This window comes from Asterias amurensis, chromosome 7, assembly GCF_032118995.1.
Source record: "Asterias amurensis chromosome 7, ASM3211899v1".
Classification (NCBI taxonomy): domain Eukaryota; kingdom Metazoa; phylum Echinodermata; class Asteroidea; order Forcipulatida; family Asteriidae; genus Asterias; species Asterias amurensis.
This window is the reverse complement of record NC_092654.1, coordinates 10066030-10085613: the sequence shown is the minus strand read 5'-3', so window position 1 is coordinate 10085613 and position 19584 is coordinate 10066030. Positions and strand designations below refer to the sequence as shown.

The following is a 19584-nucleotide window of genomic DNA, read 5'->3' as shown; positions in this document are numbered from 1 at the left end:
CTGAACTGTTGATGTAAAGTTTCACGCATAAATATTACCTATAGCAATTAGGTAAATGTTATGGAAAACACTCGAATATTGTCATTACCTGGATGCATGTCCCAACATTTGATGTATTCACTTTTGAATGCTTTTTTTTTTTTAATGAAGACGATAATAAAACTCAGACAGGGAAAATGAAATTCAACCTATCGCTCTTGCGAGTTGCTCAGAAACGATTTCAACAACCTCCACTATGATACCGAAATTTATAAGTAGGCGGCTGTGCTCCGAAACGAACTCAACAAGCCTCTCTATGGGATTTTTGTGCACAGAGAAAATCAGAAGTACAACGGGCCAATTTGACCAAAAATCATTGCTCAATCTAAACAAGTTTTGCACCATTGGATGGACAATTTCAAGGGCTTTCCTCTCGTACAAAAATTAGTGCTATGGGGATTTGGGATTTTCAAAGCGACGCTAGAGGCCAGGGAGTAGACCCGACACACCCCGAAAATTTGAGACATTTAATGCATGATTCACACGGCATGTGGTGATTATTGGTGAAAACAAATATATGCGTTGAAATAAAAGCCCGGACTTATAAAAACTTTCAGCTATGCTTTTGAATCATTCTGGAACTAAAAACGATAGAGAGACGCAGTTTGTACCTGCCTCATCCTGGCATGTCCCCGATACCAAATTTCAAAGTTTTAGAGCGGCTTCCAGACTTCTTGATACCGAAAATTAAAAGAAGGCGGCTGTGCTCCGAAACGAACTCAACAAGCCTCCCTACGAGATTTTTGTGCACAAAGAAAATCAAAAGTACAACGGGTCAAATTGACCCAAAATCATTGCTCAATCTATTAAAACAAGTTGAGCACCATTGGATGGACAATTTCAAGGGCTTTCCTCTCGTACAAAAATTAGTGCTATGGGGATTTTCGAAGCGACAGTAGAGGCTAAGGAGTTTTGTGCACAGAGTGTCGGAGAGAAAAACAAAATGTACAACGGGTAATTTCGATCCCAGTGTCATGCTCAATCTTCAAAATTGTACCACCACAGGATTGCCATGTTCAAGGGCTGTCCTCTCGTACAAAACTTGATGCTCTGACGATTTTTAAGGCGGGGCCAGATACGACGGCGCGAGCAGGCACCCATTAGAAATTGACGTACACTGTGCGTGTAAACAACGTATACAAAGACACGGCGCAGTCAGGATTCCAACCAACAATAAGGGGGGTCATTCAAAAAATAGGCCCGGACAATTAAAAACTTTCAGCAACGCTCTGGAATAACTCTGGAACAAAAAATGCTAGGGAGATGCAGTTTGTACCTTAGTCATGCTGGCATATTCCTGCGTCTATTTCTTAAAAGTTTAGGGCGACTTGCACACTTCTTGATAGAAAAAAGCTCAAGTAGGCGGGGTTGCTCAGAAACGATTTCAACAGCCTCCACTATGGGAGTTTTGCGCACAGAGCTGTCGGAGAGAAAAACAAAATGTACAACGGGTAATTTCGATCCCAGTATCCTGCTCAATCTTCAAAATTTTACCACCACAGGATTGCCATGTTCAAGGGCTTTCCTCTCGTACCAAACTTAAAGCTCTGACGATTTCCAAGGCGGGGCCAGATGCGACGGCGCGAGCAGGCACCCACTAGAAATTGACGTACACTGTGCGTGTATACAGCGTATACAAAGACACGGCGCAGTCAGGTTTCCAACCGACAATAAGGGGGTCATTGAAAAAAATAGGCCGGACAATTAAAAACTTTCAGCTACGCTCTGGAATAACTCTGCAACCAAAAATGCTAGGGAGATGCAGTTTGTACCTTAGTCATGCTGGCATATTCCTGCGTCCATTTCTTAAAGGTTTAGGGCGACTTGCACACTTCTTGATAGGAAAAACCTCAAGTAGGCGGGGTTGCTCAGAAACGATTTCAACAGCCTCCACTATGGGAGCTTTGCGCACAGAGCTGTCGGACAGAAAAACAAAATGTACAACGGGTAATTTCGATCCCAGTATCCTGCTCAACCTTCAAAATTATACCACCACAGGATTGCCATGTTCAAGGGCTTTCCTCTCGTACCAAACTTAAAGCTCTGACGATTTTCAAGCCGGGGCATGATGCGACGGCGCGAGCAGGCATCCACTAGAAATTGACGTACACTGTGCGTGTATACAGCGTATACAAAGACACGGCGCAGTCAGGGTTCCAACCGACAATAAGGGGGTCATTGAAAACAATAGGCCGTACATTAAAAACTTTCAGCTACGCTCTGGAATAACTCTGCAACCAAAAATGCTAGGGAGATGCAGTTTGTACCTTAGTCATGCTGGCATATTCCTGCGTCCATTTCTTAAAGGTTTAGGGCGACTTGCACACTTCTTGAGAGGAAAAACCTCAAGTAGGCGGGGTTGCTCAGAAACGATTTCAACAGCCTCCACTATGGGAGTTTTGCGCACAGAGCTGTCGAACGTAAAAACATGTACAACGGGTAATTTCGATCCCAGTATCCTGCTCAATCTTCAAAATTATACCACCACAGGATTGCCATGTTCAAGGGCTTTCCTCTCGTACCAAACTTAAAGCTCTGACGATTTTTAAAATGGGGCCAGATGCGACGGCGCGAGCAGGCACCCACTAGAAATTGACGTACACTGTGCGTGTCTACAGCGTATACAAAGACACGGCGCAGTCAGGGTTCCAACCGACAATAAGGGGGTCATTGAAAAAAATAGGCCGGACAATTAAAAACTTTCAGCTACGCTCTGGAATAACTCTGCAACCAAAAATGCTAGGGAGATGCAGTTTGTACCTAAGTCATGCTGGCATATTCCTGCGTCCATTTCTTAAAGGTTTGGGGCGACTTGCACACTTCTTGATAGGAAAAACCTCAAGTAGGCCGGGATGCTCAGAAACGATTTCAACAGCCTCCACTATGGGAGTTTTGCGCACAGAGCTGTCGGAGAGAAAAACAAAATGTACAACGGGTAATTTCGATCCCAGTATCCTGCTCAATCTTCAAAATTTTACCACCACAGGATTGCCATGTTCAAGGGCTTTCCTCTCGTACCAAACTTAAAGCTCTGACGATTTCCAAGGCGGGGCCAGATGCGACGGCGCGAGCAGGCACCCACTAGAAATTGACGTACACTGTGCGTGTATACAGCGTATACAAAGACACGGCGCAGTCAGGTTTCCAACCGACAATAAGGGGGTCATTGAAAAAAATAGGCCGGACAATTAAAAACTTTCAGCTACGCTCTGGAATAACTCTGCAACCAAAAATGCTAGGGAGATGCAGTTTGTACCTTAGTCATGCTGGCATATTCCTGCGTCCATTTCTTAAAGGTTTAGGGCGACTTGCACACTTCTTGATAGGAAAAACCTAAAGTAGGCGGGGTTGCTCAGAAACGATTTCAACAGCCTCCACTATGGGAGTTTTGCGCACAGAGCTGTCGGAGAGAAAAACAAAATGTACAACGGGTAATTTCGATCCCAGTATCCTGCTCAACCTTCAAAATTTTACCACCACAGGATTGCCATGTTCAAGTTTCAGGATCGGCGGTCTACTTTTTGAGATATGGTGTTAACTAGGTTTGCTAATTAAATATTCATAAGCTTAATTAAGGCTTATTAATTAACAATTTTAATTTTTTTTACGATAAGAATTAAGCTTATGTTCTAAGCTTCAATTTGGTATAATAAACTCACTCTTTCGTATTATGGTTTAGGAGATTAGGCTGCCGCAAAAACGTGTACAAACGCTTTGGGATTTAGGGGAGAAACAAAGAATAATAATAAAAACAATAAAATTCTAGACGAAAACAATACCTGTTCCGACGGACGGTCGGAACAGCTAATAATAATAAAAATAATACAAATCTCGACGAAAACAATACCTGTTCCGACGGACTGTCGGAACAGCTAATAATAAAAATAATAAAAATCTCGACGAAAACAATACCTGTTCCGACGAACGGTCGGAACAGCTAACAATAAAAATCTAGACGAAAACAATACCTGTTCCGACGGACGGTCGGAACAGCTAATAATAATAAAGTCTGCCTACTAGAGGTATGGGCAATAGAGCCATAGCTCTATGGGTATGAACTATCAGATTATGAAATAAAATTCCGTTTTTTATGTACCGTGAAGGGTGTATTTACTTTACGTCAAAGGTGGTCTCTGTGCTATACGGTTAACGTAGTGTGTAGAAAATGGCGTGTACTCGAGCGGCTAATTAGGTATTAATTAGTGGACCGATTTAGCTTCCTCCATCCAAATGTGAAGTGTGCCCAATATCAGATGATGGAATAAAATGTTGTCTTTTCTGCACAAGGGTACATTTACTTTGGGTGCAAGTTTTGTTTAGTAACAGCAGGGGCGTCAATCCGTCTTGAAAGGTGGGGGGACATAACATTTACGGCGTGGGGTCCGGGGCCGCTTTAGGGCCCGGGATTTCTTTTTAGCCCGTAGATACTCTCTGGTGCAGTCTAGTGGATCTGAGGGGTGATGTTCCCCCTTTCAGATGTTGGAATTGAATGCCTATTTCAAGGTATGATGCACCTACTCTTGCTATCATGGTTATTGTACCTAAAAATCATAGCTTCGTTATATCCATAATGTTTCTGCATTCTAATGCTCAGACGGCGTTTCATCCCTATCATCACTAGTCTTGGCCCAAGACGATGGTGCTTGATTCTGGGGAGTGTACTACGCGCGGTTGAATCGCCAAAGCGCGCCCGCCACGGTATGATTCAGTTACGTGGACGCCTCGAAATTTAGACTACACTGTGCAAGCTATTGCACAGTGTAGTCTAAATTTCGAGCCGTCCACGTAAAAAATTCATAATATTTTCCAATTAAGATGGAACTCTTGGCTTTGTAATTGCCCATACCTTACGCGTGTTCTTTGTAAAGCATAATGTACGGCGTATAAAGTGCAAAAACTCGTAAATTTTTCCTATATTAAACTAATTGGGCTAAGCTAATTAGCAGACTTAACACGTTGGGGCGCTAATCTGATCATGGAGGAATAAACTAGTTTATTCCTCCATGATCTGATGTAGCCAAGGGTATGAGGAATGGATTTATGAAATAAAAATTAAAAAGATTTGCCAATTAAGATGGAACTCTTGGTTTTGCATATGCCCGTACCCAAACGCTTGTTCTTTGCATTGCATATAAACAGTGTATAAAGTAGAAAAACTCGCAAATTCTTCCCTTATTTAATTAATTGGGCTGAGCTAATTAGCAGACTTAACAAGTTGGGGCGCTAGTCTGATATAGCCAGGGGTATGAGAAATAGATTTATGAAATAAAATTTAGTAATATTTTCCAATTAAGATGAAACTCTTGGCTTTGTATTTGCCCATACCTTACGCGTGTGTTTAGTATTATCATACAACGTATAGTAAGAAATTCGTGAATGCTTCTCTTGATTAATTTAATTGGGCTGAGCTAATTAGGTAAGTTAACACGTCGAGGTGCTAATGTGATTTAGCCATGGGTATGTGGAACACATTTATGAGATAAATGATATTAATATTTTCCATCTTAAATGGAATTCGTTTGTTTAGTTTTTGCCTATACCCCACGCATGTATTAGGCATAATAGCGAATACAGTAAGTAATTCGCAATTTCTTTCCTAATTGGATTAATTGGGCTGAGCTAATTAGCGGACTTAAAACACTGGGGCGCTAATTTGATATAGCCAAAGGTATAATGAACAGATTAATGAAATAAAAATTAATTTAAATTTTCCAAATAAGATGGAACTTTTGCCTTTTTATTTGCCTATACCTTACTCATACAGCGCATACAGCACATAATGACGGTCGTTGACAGTTTTTTTTAAATTTGGTGCTAGCACCAAGTTTGTTTGCCAGCACCAAATTTGGTGTTGGGCCCAAATTTGGTGCTCACTTCAGCCTGGTATAATTATTGTTGTTTAGACTAGAGACGGACCGGAAGAGAAGAGACGAACACGAAGGTTGCGCTCAAACCGTCACTGTTGAATGTTTTCTATCAAGAGCTACATCTACAAACTACGTTGTGGAGAGACGGTTAACCTCTGATCAGTGCCGATTTCGTTTTGTTTGGTTGGGAACCGGTGATCCGATAAATGACGATTTCATAACAAACAAGGGGTTTTGTAAGTTTTTTTTTTTTTTTTTTTTTTGCATTATCCTGGATTCCCGGTGTCATGTGTTTTCAGTAGGATAACAGGAAAAATTTTCACAATCAAATTCAAAAACTATTTTTTTTTTTTTTTCAAATCATCTGTCCAATTTTTTTAACAATAACACTTTTAGTTGCGATAACTTAACCCTCCTCCCGACGGCCGCCAGGAGGAGGAGGGTTACGTTATCGCAACTATAACACGTTCACTTCATGGTGTGTTGAAATTTTCAAAAAAGTTTGGATTTTACGTTGCGAGAGACAGTCCGCCATTAACAGTGCTTATTATGCATGCACGACACTGGAGCAACGTCATATGTTTTCACACCTTTCATTGGTCGGTATTTTATTGAATTTTCAGAAGCTAGTATGGCGTGCAAAATAAACCCAAAATATTATTCAATTACTACTTAACAAATTTAATTACAGTTTTGTCCTAAGGCATTATGGCTACTTTATAGAATCCAGAGACATCATAAGGCATGAAAGTAAAGCACCCCACCCCACCCCCCTTGATGCACTCAAACTTCATAACAATCCGTTTTTCCCCATTTCAGACCAGTAATTTTTTATTTCAGGAGATAAGAAACCAATCTATGATATTTTCTCTTTAATGTAGACTTAATATATATAACGCTTATCGGAATTTATTACACTACAGTATGCATGAGTAAATCAAAAAAAAATTGTTGTCATTTTCACTTAAAATATTTTAATATCTTCCCCACATATGCACACCATAGAATCCAAAATAGTAACCACCTCACGTGATCCATCTAGTGACTTAAGCAGAATGAAACTCAATCTAGCAGATAGTAATTTTGTTTTGAACTTTCGAGGTTGGATGGTGTTTCTTTGAATCATTTGAATGTTGGCATAATAATGCACTAGTGATTAGTACCAAAAATCAATCATTTTATAAGTGTTTGAGCACAAACAGCGACAGGAAACTTTATTCTCAGCACCATTAAGCTTGATGAAAATACAGACCATGAGTAAACTGCATAGCTTCTGTCACTGGTGCAGCTTGCACAATTTCGCGATAAACGGGAATCAAAGCTGGGGACCTAAAACATATGAGGGTCGATAACCTATGACACTACGATGTAATTATATTACTAAAGTTTGTGCATAGAGTTATATATAAGAACTAGAGAGTGCACTTGCCTATAATATGCGCCCCGGCATGCGCCCAGGCGGCCATTTTCTAAGTTGACAAAACTGGCATCTCACAGCGTGTGTTTGTGCAGCCATTTTGTAAGTTGAACAAACAGCATCGCGTGAGCGTTCAATAAAAAAAACCTTAAATGTGTATTTCATATTCAACCCGTGTGCAGAATGACGCACTTGTTATCTTGCGGTCCCGTGGCGTTTGTGCACAAAGCATCACTCGTACGCCCTCTAGTTCTTATATATAGCTCTATGAGTTTGTGTAGGTGTGTTGAGCCCAATATTCAAAAGGCGCACATTAAAAAAACAATATGCAGTGTGCAACTTTTGGTATACGCCATAGAGTTATATATAAGAACTCGAGGCGCACGAGTGATGCTTCATGCACAAACGCCACAGACTACGAAGAATAGTTCCCAGACGCGTGTCCTAGAAAATTCATGCGTAAAATTCACATGATTGTTACTCAAAATCTGTGATACCTACTTGAACAATTCTAAGTGTAGTGCTGTGTGCAACTTGTGTAGCATTAGATCGGTAAGTTTCATGATGCAGAACGTTGCAGATGGTTGTTCAAGGAAGCGAAAGGTTGTGATATCGGTGGTGCTGGGGCCAAGGAAACGGAGTGGATTGGACCGATATGGGGCTAGCTAGAACTATGCGGTTTTCTTTTGCGATCATCTCCGGTAACCTCATAGACGTACTGTACATCTCTCGCGACAATAAAGAGTCTGCTTTTTTTCTGGTTCTTTTGGTTGTAAAGTTTTAATATTATGAATGCAAATCTTTTTTTTTTTTTTTTTTTTTTTTTTTTGCCAAAATTAGGCTCTATGTGTCCTTCGAACTCTCATTGGCCCTGTGGGTGACAGAAAATCCACTCCGCAATCTCAAAAATTGTTAAAAGAAACTACTCCGTTTCACCACTACACTATGAATTCCAATTGTCCCCGACCATGCGAGTATTTTTTCCCCAGGACAAACGTGGAGAATTATCTGCACCTGTTCGTCCTGGAAAGAAAAAGTACCCGATCGGTGCTTTGTGTACAACAACAGTTGGACGCGCGTCTGGGAACCACTCTTCGAAGTTCCCAGATGCGCGTCCATATGGAGTAGTTGGGGACTGAATTATGAACTTCTTAACATTTTTTGAGATTGCGGAGTGGATTTTCTGTCGGCCACAGGGCCAATAAGAGTTGAAAGGACACATATAGAGCCTAATTTTCCTGAGATAAAAAAAGAAAAAGATTTGCATTTACAAAATTGTACTTTATAAAAGAACCAGAAAAAAAGCAGACTCGTTATTGTCTTGAGAGATGTACATCTATAAGGTTCACGGGAGACGATAGCGAAACGAAACCGCATAGTTCTAGGAGTAATTTTTGACCCATCAATTCGACCTGGCCCTTGCTTTATGTACTGACCATACTGCATTCCATGGATTTAATTAAACTTGTGGTTTTATTGAAATGAGGCTGTTTGGCAAGCTTGATGAAGCTTGCGCGCACAATCTTCAAGAGTGGCAGTGCAAATCGTGTTTGTCGCTTTGGCATTCTTGAAAAAAAGTCAAACTCAAAAGCGAGGCGACTAGACTTGAAAAATGCAAACAGACAGCTCTGTCATCGGCTCAATGGTAAACATGTTCATGTTGAGTAATTATAAAACATAACATTCATAATTTCAATGTGTACACATTCACCAACTGTTTGTTTTTTCAACAGAAAATAAATTTTCTTTCTATTTAGTGTTTGCAAAATTGTTTTAATCAAAAATAAATCTGTACTAGTGCACAGTAATCTGTTCTCACATCAAATTCAACTTGTGCCCCGCCATCTTGTCCCTAATCTACATATTAAATCCACCTGGAGTACTTATTTGTCTTTGTACTTGTATTGTTTCAGAAGCTGTGACAGAAGGAGGTTGGTGCAGACAGAATGGGGTCTGAGGATGCAGCCAAGATCATAGGAGTCGTAGTATGCATTGTAGTCTTGCTGATAGTTATTCTTATACCATCATCATTCCATGGTGTTGAGTATTATCAGGTAGGCCTAAGGATGGACTAAAGCTGGCTGTGGCTGAGAATTGTCTGGGTTTTTTAAAGTGGGTTTGATCAAAGACACAAAGGAGTACTGGAATTTGTATTTGTTTATTTTTTTTTCCTCAAAGATTAAGGATGAAATGCACATTTTCATTATAATTATATAATTAAAATGAATATTTATATAGTGCTTCATACAGCGTTCTTCGTTGACAGTGGTGGAAACATATTAGGAACATATTAGGACCAGTCAAAAGTCCCTCCAATTGATCCAGCTGGCTAGTTCAGTGTTGAAAAGCATCCATTTTTCAATTAAAGTACAATGTATGGTCAAGTGAAAAAAGGTGGAGGACCAGTAACATGACAAGCTAACTGGCCATACTGACCGTTCACTAAAACTTTTATGGGCATCAGTCAATGTAGTGTGAACATTTATATTTATAAAAAGCCCTTAAAGCCATTGGACACTTGCGGCAAACAGTATTGTCCAAAGGCCCACACTTCGTGTATCACAACTGATATAAAATAACAAACCTGTGAATATTTAGGCTCGATCGGTCATCGGAGCCGGGAGAAAATAACGGGGAAAACCAACCCTTGTTTCCGCACGTTTCGCCGTGTCATGACATGTGTTTAAAATAAATCTGTAATTCTCGACAACCTGAATTGATAATTGTTTTAATGTGTCATGACATGTGTTTTAATGTGTCATGACATGTGTTTAAAATAAATCTGTAATTCTCGACAACCTGAATTGATAATTGTTTTAATTTTTCTCGAAAAGTAAAGGATTTCATGGAATGATATTTTAAGTGAAGTCTTTCACCATTACCTTCTGTAAACCCTGTCAGTTGTCTGTAAATCTGTGAATTTTTTTTTTCCCTGTTTCGAAAGTGTATAATGGCTTTAACAAAATGTAATACATATGTTCCATCTGATCACTGGAATCATGTTTTTGATATAAAGTAATATAGAACTTATGAAAAAAAACAGCTTTCCAGCTAATGCCTTAAAGACACTGGACACCTTCAGTAATTGTCGAAGACCAGTCTTCTCACTAGTGCTGGGCGAATAGTGAAATTTTGTTATTCGGATACCGCTGGGCAACTATCCGAAATTAACCGGATATTCGAATAGTTTTTTTCGCCGCTAGAGGGCGCTATAAAAAAAATACAAATTAAAAAAAAAAAATTTTTTGTCGCTAGAGGGCACTGTTCGTTTGTGAATGAGATCTTCTGGGCGGATTGATATTAGTTTTAGACAGTGTCACTCGGTTCATTCATAAAAATGACCTGATCTAATTTAAAGATGGCGATTTGCTTTTTCTTTTGATCGTGGATGACTCTACGTGAAGGAAAACTTTTGTAATCTTTGAACAAATTACGTCAGAATTGTCATTGTTTTGACTCTTCACGGAGGTGAGCATAGTTAAATACTTAATTTATGCTGTTTTATGCTGTCTTAATAGAAGTTTCATTAGGATTCAGACAAAACATTCATGTCAGTTGTCGCCCGACGTCCGCGGATATTAAAGAATATCCGGTTACTTGGTTGTAATTACAGAACTATCCGGTTTATAAACAGCTATTCGCGCCCTATGCGGATATCCGGTTAAGAAAAAAAAGGCATTCACGGTTATGGATAGGAAAACCTATTCGCCATTAACCGGATATTCAAATAATTCGCCCAGGCCTACTTCTCACTTGGTGTATCTTAACATATGCACCAAACAACAGACCTGTGAAAATTTGAACCCAATTGGTTGTCGAAGTTGCGTGATAATAATGGAGGACAAAAACACCCTTGTCACACAAAGTTGTGTACTTTCAGATGCTTGACTTCGAGAACTCAACATCTAATTTTGAGGTCTTGAAATCAAATTCAAATATTTCAGTGGAAAATTACTTCTTTCAAAAACTATGTAACTTCAGAGGGAGCCTATTCTCACAATGTTTTATACTATCAACAGCTCTCCATTGATTGTGAACAAGTATGTTTTCATGCTAATAATTATTTTGAGTAATTACCAATTAGTGGTCAGTGCCTTTAAGGTTTTTTTACTCGGGGCAAATTTTCAGACAAAATAGAGGCAACCACTTGCACTGCATGCACAAGGAACACGCCAGCGGCACAAGAGGCATTCGTTTAGCAGCTCTGTAACTCACTATCCTCAGGAAAATAATGAGAAAACTGAATGATTTGTCTTATTGGCGAATATAAGCTTGATCCATTATACTCGGAACATCAAATATTGAAACAACCATTTCTATGAGCTAACCTTGTGTCTTAATTCATTTCTATTTGCTTTTCAGTATGGTTTCAGTCGAAGGAAATCCACAGGGAATGTTGATACTGACACTGTTTACTCAGGCGGCCATTACCTGATAGGAATTGATCATGAATTTAAGATATTTCAAGCTGATGCCCATCTAGTTGAGTTAACTCAAATTGCTGTTTTTACCAGTGATAGATTGGAGGTAAGAATATATTGTTGCAGAAGTTGATATGAGTTTGACTTAAGTCGGGTTCATACTTCCTGCGAAGGCAAATGCGAAGGGAATGTTGACGTCACATGGCTGTCTTCGCAGTGAATGTTTCGCAGGGGTTGAATAGTTCACCGATTGTGAATTATTAGTTGGAAATTACGAAGTGACCATCAGCTGATTCACTTGTACCCTCAGCCGAGTCACTTCGTACCTTCAATGTGTATTCCTCAATAAGTTAATGTTCGTTGAGATACAAATTAATAAATAATAATTTTTGTTTGAATGTGTGAATGTCCTTTTATTGTGAAATTAATATTTTGAATAACTTAATTACCGCCAAGGACAACATCTTTCGCCCGTATTTTTTACAAATATTTTAAAGTCAAACAATAACGCAATCGTCAAAATGGCTTCTTGGTCACAAAAAATTAGTAATATGTTGTAGCTAGGAAATTTTTAGTGGTGGGCGCAGCTGAATTTAAACTTGGTCAGAAATTGCGAGCAGTGCGCACGTACTTTGTTGTAAGGATTGTTTTCAGGGCTAAATATTAACATTCTAATCGTGCCAAATACACATTATGTAAGATTCAAGAATCACAATTTTTAAGTATAATGACAACTATTATTACAAAAATGTGTTAATACAAAATAATTGTGATGCATTTGTTGTTGTGAACAGACTGTTTGTGAAATAGTGTCTGCTGTTTGCTTGTTGTAATCCCGCCGTGATGAAGTTGAACTTGAACTTTGAAGGTGGAGTAACTGTCTCGATAGTCTCAGGTACAGTTTCATTCTCAGCACTAACTGAAGCTGTATGAGATACTGTTATATCATCTTCCAATCTTTTCCGTTTTCCCAAAAAGTCGTCCAGCTTACGTTGCGAGGCCATCATAAAATTTACACAGTTCTCATTCAAGTTAAAAACCCAGCGCGCTGTAACACGTGTGGGCGAAGCGAGCGTGTTTACTTTCCTACATCCGGGACACGCGAACTTGTACACTAGACTAAGCTTGGGCGATATCTACCTTTTATTGCTCGAAATTCTGGCTGAAAAAAATTACAAACTGCATTTAAAATGACAAAACACGAAAAAAACAACATTTTAGTCTTGCAATGTGATCAATATAGCAGAACTTTTATTTTTTATTAATTTGGGGGGAAATTTTGTGGTGGGCGGCAGTCTATTTTTCAGCTGAAGTGCCGGGCGGAAAATGTCAGTGCTGGGCGGGCCCACCCACCGCCGCCCACAGTGGCTACAACGCTGTTAATAATTTGTTTGATTTGCTTTTATTTCATAATCATCCGATCACAAAGCTCAAAATAATCATAAACCATGCAGAAATCCCGATTTAGTACGAAGATAGGAAGTGTCTTTTGAGAAAGCACAAAGTTACTCATAAGAAGGTACAAAGTGTCTTGTAAAAAGGTACTAGGTGTCCAAAGTCACTTCGTACCTTTGAAGGGTACGAAGAATCCAGGGTACGAAGTGGCAAAGGTACGAAGTGTCTTGACACTGTATGTTGTGGTAACTTTGTCATGCATGTTTTTGAGACTGCTAACAAAAATCAGCTTATTTATTGTTTAAGTCATACCTAGTTACTAAGCTGAGAATCAATTCATACATATAGTGTATACAGTGAAGCCGAATATAGTCTCAGATCACTGGCTAGTGTATTCCAGCATTAAGTGTAAGGTAGTTGGAACCATTTCATTTCATTTAATTTATTAATTTCACAGGTAAAAATGTAGAATATAAGATCCCTATGTATTTACAATAGGAGGGAAAAAAGAAAGAGAACAAAAAGAAGTAAACTAAATTACTATCGCATTAATCTCCTGATGCCACAAAGTCCGTCCAAAATTTATGTTCTGTTATGCAATTTAACATCCATTATAGAGTGATTTTTTGTCAAATGACACATTAATTTATGCCAGCTTTTGAGCTGTACTGAAAGCTTGGAGCATACAGTATAGTACACACACATGCAATGCAATGACTTCCCAACAGCATTCCTGGATAAGGTTTCTAGACACTAAATTATTCAATGAAAAACCTTCTTGTCGGTAGGTGACCCTGGACTGTACTTTCCAGTACTTCCTGCGTAGAATGGATCTTAAGCTTCTTCATGATACCTATGATGTCTACTACAAGGATATCTTACGTAATAACGCCATTGATGAGTTGAAGGGCGCCACCAAGGACTTCTCCACGCGTGACTTTGGTGAGATTCGTGCTGATATAGAGAAAGTGATGTTCACTGCAATCAAGAGTCGATTGGAGGGAGACTGCTGCAAGTTCCAATGTGAAAACTCTCCAGAAGGTACAGTCTTTAAAGCCATTGGACACTTTCGGTACAGAAAAGAAGAAAACAAAAGTTCACAGATTTATAAATAATTTACATGGTTTACAGAAGGTAATGGTGAAAGACTTCTCTTGAAATATTATTCCATGAAATGTTTTACTTTTTGAGAAAACATTAAAACAATATCAATTCTTGTTAGTGAGAATTACGGATTTGTTTAAAACACATGTCATGACACAAGAGTGGGTTTCCCTGTTATTTTCTCCCGAATCCGATTGAGCCTAAATTTTCACAGGTTTGTTATTTTATATATAAATTGTGATGCACAAAGTGTGGGACTTGGACAATACTGTTTACCGAAAGTGTATAATGGCTTTAATCAAGTTGGATTGGATTGGGTAGAACTTGAAATAATTATGGCTGGATCACTCCCCAGTTTACACTCCCCTGCCGGGAAGCGGCAGCCAAGGGATCACCCTAATGGGATTCGACTTTTCAATTTCAAATATCACATGATTCCTTGACAATGACATTCAAATAGGCTCCGTTTTCAAGAACCAACAAATGTGTCAAAAAATCACTTTGGCAAATTGTTTTTTTGTACAAATTCTTGACATAAGCATTGCTGTTAACATTTTCAGCAATTTAAAAATAAAAATTCTAATAAAGCTATTAGCAGACCGACCAATCAATAGACTGATCCACTAAGCTCCGCCCCATTTCGTATTGACCAATCACAACGCAACGAAGGTCCGACAAATAAGGTCCGACATGCGTGTGCGTAGGCTTGGCGAGCGCGACAGTGTTGTGCAGAAAGGCACTGGAGAGGCTCACGTGTTCTTGCTCACACGTGCGTCGTGGGCGGAGCCTAATGGATCGGTCTATTGTATTCATTAATATACATGATGGCACGGTGCCACCCATGCATTATATGACTTTAGCATTTGCACAGACTGCAAATCTGTTGCCCTTTATAACTTGAACCTTTCATGAGTTGATGAATCTCAAGGTGCATTTATGGCTGTTTAGGAACATGCATGACTTTTATTTATTTATTTACATATATTTTTTTTACAAAAAATTAATGTAAGAAGTTGATCCTAACAGTTTCTTGAACATTTGCAGACATGCACAGTCTACTCTTGTCTCTAATTGGCACTAAGAAGTGTTGAAATATGTTCAATTTGATGAAATAAATGGAGGTCTGGGCTATACTTTATACTTCATTTTGTAATCATCAGGTTGCGTGAGAAACTGCAAACCCTATTCAGAGTGCACCATTGAAGACAAGGGATTCTTTGCTGATGTGCGCTTCTTCCAGCTCGGCTTTGTCAATATTCCTGATGATGTATTGAGCCGCAACTTACAAACTCTCACACAGCTTGAAGATGGGATAAGAGAGGGATACATACAAAAGGCTCAGCTTGCTAGGAAGGCCACAGAAGAGAAGGTAAGTAGGTCTGGAAACTTTGCATTGTTGAAGCATAACTAAGAGAGGTTTGCCGTAACTCAACGTGAATACATCTCTTTTGAGAAGTGTTGGTTCTTATTTTGTAAGGAACCTGTCATTGAAACTCAAAATAGATACTCGCATGGTGTTCCTGCAAAGTAATGCATGTGTGTTGATACACTTATTTGACATCACAACAAGCAAATTGAATTACGTCTTAACTTACAAAAAATATTAAAAACCATTAGAAGGAAACTCAATGTTCAAAACAAATAGGAAAATTTAACTTTTCACCGAGTGTTTATATTTTGCAATAATTCACAAACCAAATGCATTTACTATAACTCACACATAGATCCTTGTCATTTAAAATTTGTTCGCAATAAACACAGCTTAAACAAGGAAACTTGGCCATCCCACTCATTGAAAATCCTTTTAAAAAACTTTCTAAACAATGTGAACAATTTCAGGATGTAGACCCTAACCTTGTCCGCTGTGATATGACCTCGCCCTTTGTGGACAAACAGCAGGGCAAACTTATTTTTGGAGCGACACTGTGGAGTGCCCAATATTTATCCATATTTCACAGATGCCTGTCCAATAATAAATTGTGCAGCGTCAAAGCAGTAACCGGTGATTCATGGGGCTTGTTCCACAAATCAAATGATAAAGATCTCTCTTTATGTACAAATAGGTATCTCGCATAGCAAGGCAATACAATGATAAAGAAGACTATCCGTATGGACTGTAAAGGGGGTTCCCTGTTTCAGCCTCAGGAGTAATTGGCAACGTACCCCTGGATAATAGTTGATTTGTAGCCCATACCTTGAAGTGGCCTTCAGGCCTTGTGTGTCTGGCTACTTGCATAACAAAACAAATTAAAACCAATTAAACAAAATCCTTTGCAGTACATTTCTTCTGATCTAATGAAAATCTACTCACCTCATGTACCTTAATGTCTTACAATTGTCTTGCTTTCATTGCAAACCTAGGTGAAGGAAATTGAAAATTCTGCCGAGGAGAAAACCCAGAATGCAACAGCTCAGGCTGCCCTGCTGACGTCCCGAGCCTCTGCCGAAGCTCAAGCCCTTGTTGAGGATGCTCATAGTAGAGGTCTAGCCAAGATCTATGGTGATCTCGGCATCACAACCCAGGATCAGAAAGCCTCATTGAATTACATTAGAGTATTGAGAGATCACAGTAATGTCTTCATGTCAGTTAACTTCAATTCATTGGTTACAGGACCTGTTTATGGACACACTAACACTTAAATAGCTCTGATGATGTGATTTTTGTGTGTGTTAGGAGATGTAAAGGGTAAAATTGGCTCTATTTCATTCAATCTTAATGAGTGATGTCACAAATGGAGATCAGAGACTGCGAAGTAATATGCCTGTGATTATTTTCACAGAGCTCAGGAAAGTACTGAGTATACAGTGCTAACATATATCGGTGTATTTGAGTAAAAACAAAATTACTATTAACAAAATTTAGACTTGATTCAGAGATTTTGGATCTTGCAGACAAACAAAAAGTATCAGGTGAATTGATTTTATAAGTACTACATACCAAATCATACCAATTCAATAATAGTATTCAAATAATTTTAATAAAATGAAGAAATATTTTTCTACTCTTTTTCCCATTTATTTCGTAGTATAGAATTTGCACTAGCATCTATTTAAAACTTGCTACTACTGCAATCTTTTATAGAAATCTTTGTTTATTCAACCAATGGGAATTACAAGCTCATGGATTACAGCATTTTGAACTAGCGTCTATTTAAAACTAGCTACTACTACAATTTTCATTGAAATCTTTATTCATTCAACCAATGGGAATTACAAGCTCATGGATTACAGCATTTTGACTTATCATGTACAGACAAATGATTAGACGAAAAGATTTAAGAATGGATACCATTCAAAGACGATTTAAAACATGACAAGTTTAGAGGGCCATGAATGCTTTAACAGTCGTTTGAAACTGTTTTCGCAGCGAATTTTTTGCAGGAGTTGAGCACAAGAAAATTGGTGCATATTATTTGATGCAAAGTATTCATTGCAAGTTTGTGACGTCCAAATACTTTCCATAATCAATTGGTGACCTTTGAGTTCAGTAATGGCTGTAAAATGACATTCTGCCCCTCACCTGGGGCTTGTACTATAGACTGTGACCAAAAACATGTTTTAGGCTAATTCAATAGGTTCAGCATTTTCGTGGTTGTATCGCAGTGACTTAGCTGTTCCAATGATGTTGTGGCTCAGATGAATTAGATTGTTACGGTACCCACTGCTAAAATATAGTATTCAAACTGCCTCTAGCCACCGGGCAATCTCGGTGTTGGTAAGACACTGCTCTAGAATTGCAAAAGGCGTGGGTTGGAATCCCACCCTAGTAATATGCCTGTGATTATTTTCACAGAGCTCAGGAAAGTACTGAGTATACAGTGCTAACACATATCGGTGTATTTGAGTAAAAACAAAATTACTATTAACAAAATTTAGACTTGATTCAGAGATTGTGGATCTTGCAGACAAACAAAAAGTATCAGGTGAATTGATTTTATAAGTACTACATACCAAATCATACCAATTCAATAATAGTATTCAAATAATTTTAATCAAATGATAAAGCCATAACTTTAAACTAAAATAAAGGATGTATATATTGAGAACATTAATAACTGCACTAATGACATTAGAGTCCTGAGCTGATAAATTAAACCTCTCCTTAGATTTGTTATGGTGTAAATTTTGTGATATTAGTACGTAGCATTTGTTTTGTATTTTATTTAGAACTGAAATGTGGTATTCTAGCAGTAGTTGTGTGATTCACATGGTGTGGGCACAAAGTTTGGTTTCTCTTAGTGTTTCACACCGTTTTCTCATCATTTGATACATTTTTATATGTGAAAATATACTTATGGAACTAATCTTCATTAATAATACTCAGAGATCTTATGAATTTGATTGATATCTTTTTGTAGTTGTTAAATATACATGTATAATTGATTAGATGTACAATTAAATGTATTTAAATGTTAACCATTTGTGTTACAGATTGTTTAAACTGCTTGTAAGTTGGTACTAACACTAGTATTCCTGATTGAAAATATTACACTTGTAGGCACTCCCGAGTCATGCTGAAAAAATTCAGTGTCACTCCTAATCTATCCGGCACGCCTGTCTGAAACAGGTGTTGCATCCTTAAACAACTGCAGGGAACCATTTCATCCAGCCATTTTGTGTTGCAAAACACTCCGACTGAACATCTCTTGTGCACACTGAATGCTGATACTTTTTGTGTAGCATATTTTGCTGAGCTATTCAATGGAGATCATTCACTGAATTGTGTTGGAATTTAGTATGATATCAATTTTTGTCGTAAAGGTAAGGGTTTAAATCTCTTTTGAGTAGTGTTGCTTCTGAGAGGAATTGACTGGAGAAAGACGATCAGATCATACTCATCAAAACTTTGAGTTGTCAACCACTGGTTCTTTTTAGAACCATCACTATGGTGCTACAGATTTACACATGGTACTTCAGCACACATTCCCCGAGTAATAATAAGGTTCAAAGAGAAGTAAACAAGTAAATGTAGAAACTGATAAATATCACTTCTTGTGAACATTACTTTGTCATTTACGTGTAGGTGGTACAATCTCTTTCTTATCAAAATGGTTCTTTCAATTTAAAAAAAAAATCAAAGCAGTGACCAATTACTGATTGGTTTCTTTGTGTATTCTTTGATGTTAATGTTTTTTTGGTAAAGATAAAGAAGTATTTAATGGATGTTGCATGTGTAACTATAAATCCAGGCTTTCTGGACTAGTTGTCTTCTAACTTTGTATTCTTTTACCAGTGGCATAACCAGACATTTTATTTTGGGATGGCGGGGGTTCACAAGTGAGCGGAGGCAAAACCCATAATAATGGATTTTGTTTTGGGTCGGTTTTTTGGGCGTTTTTTT

The 19584-nt window shown here is 38.4% G+C and overlaps 1 protein-coding gene across 3 annotated transcripts; it reads left to right on the top strand.

Moving 5' to 3' along the window:
- Window positions 1-5932: 5932 nt before the first annotated feature.
- On the top strand, window positions 5933-19336 carry LOC139940165 (uncharacterized). Of its 3 annotated transcripts, none has more exons than XM_071936455.1 (6): window positions 5933-6142; window positions 9240-9377; window positions 11686-11850; window positions 13928-14180; window positions 15404-15612; window positions 16605-19336. In XM_071936455.1, exons 2-6 carry the CDS (start codon window positions 9270-9272, stop codon window positions 16881-16883), a joined length of 1014 nt encoding a protein of 337 aa, XP_071792556.1. In that variant the 5' UTR covers window positions 5933-6142; window positions 9240-9269; the 3' UTR covers window positions 16884-19336. The 3 variants fall into 3 exon arrangements, with proteins under 3 accessions (XP_071792556.1, XP_071792555.1, XP_071792557.1); XM_071936454.1 differs by having other exon boundaries at window positions 9237-9377; XM_071936456.1 differs by lacking the exon at window positions 5933-6142 and adding an exon at window positions 6487-6505.
- Window positions 19337-19584: the final 248 nt, after the last annotated feature.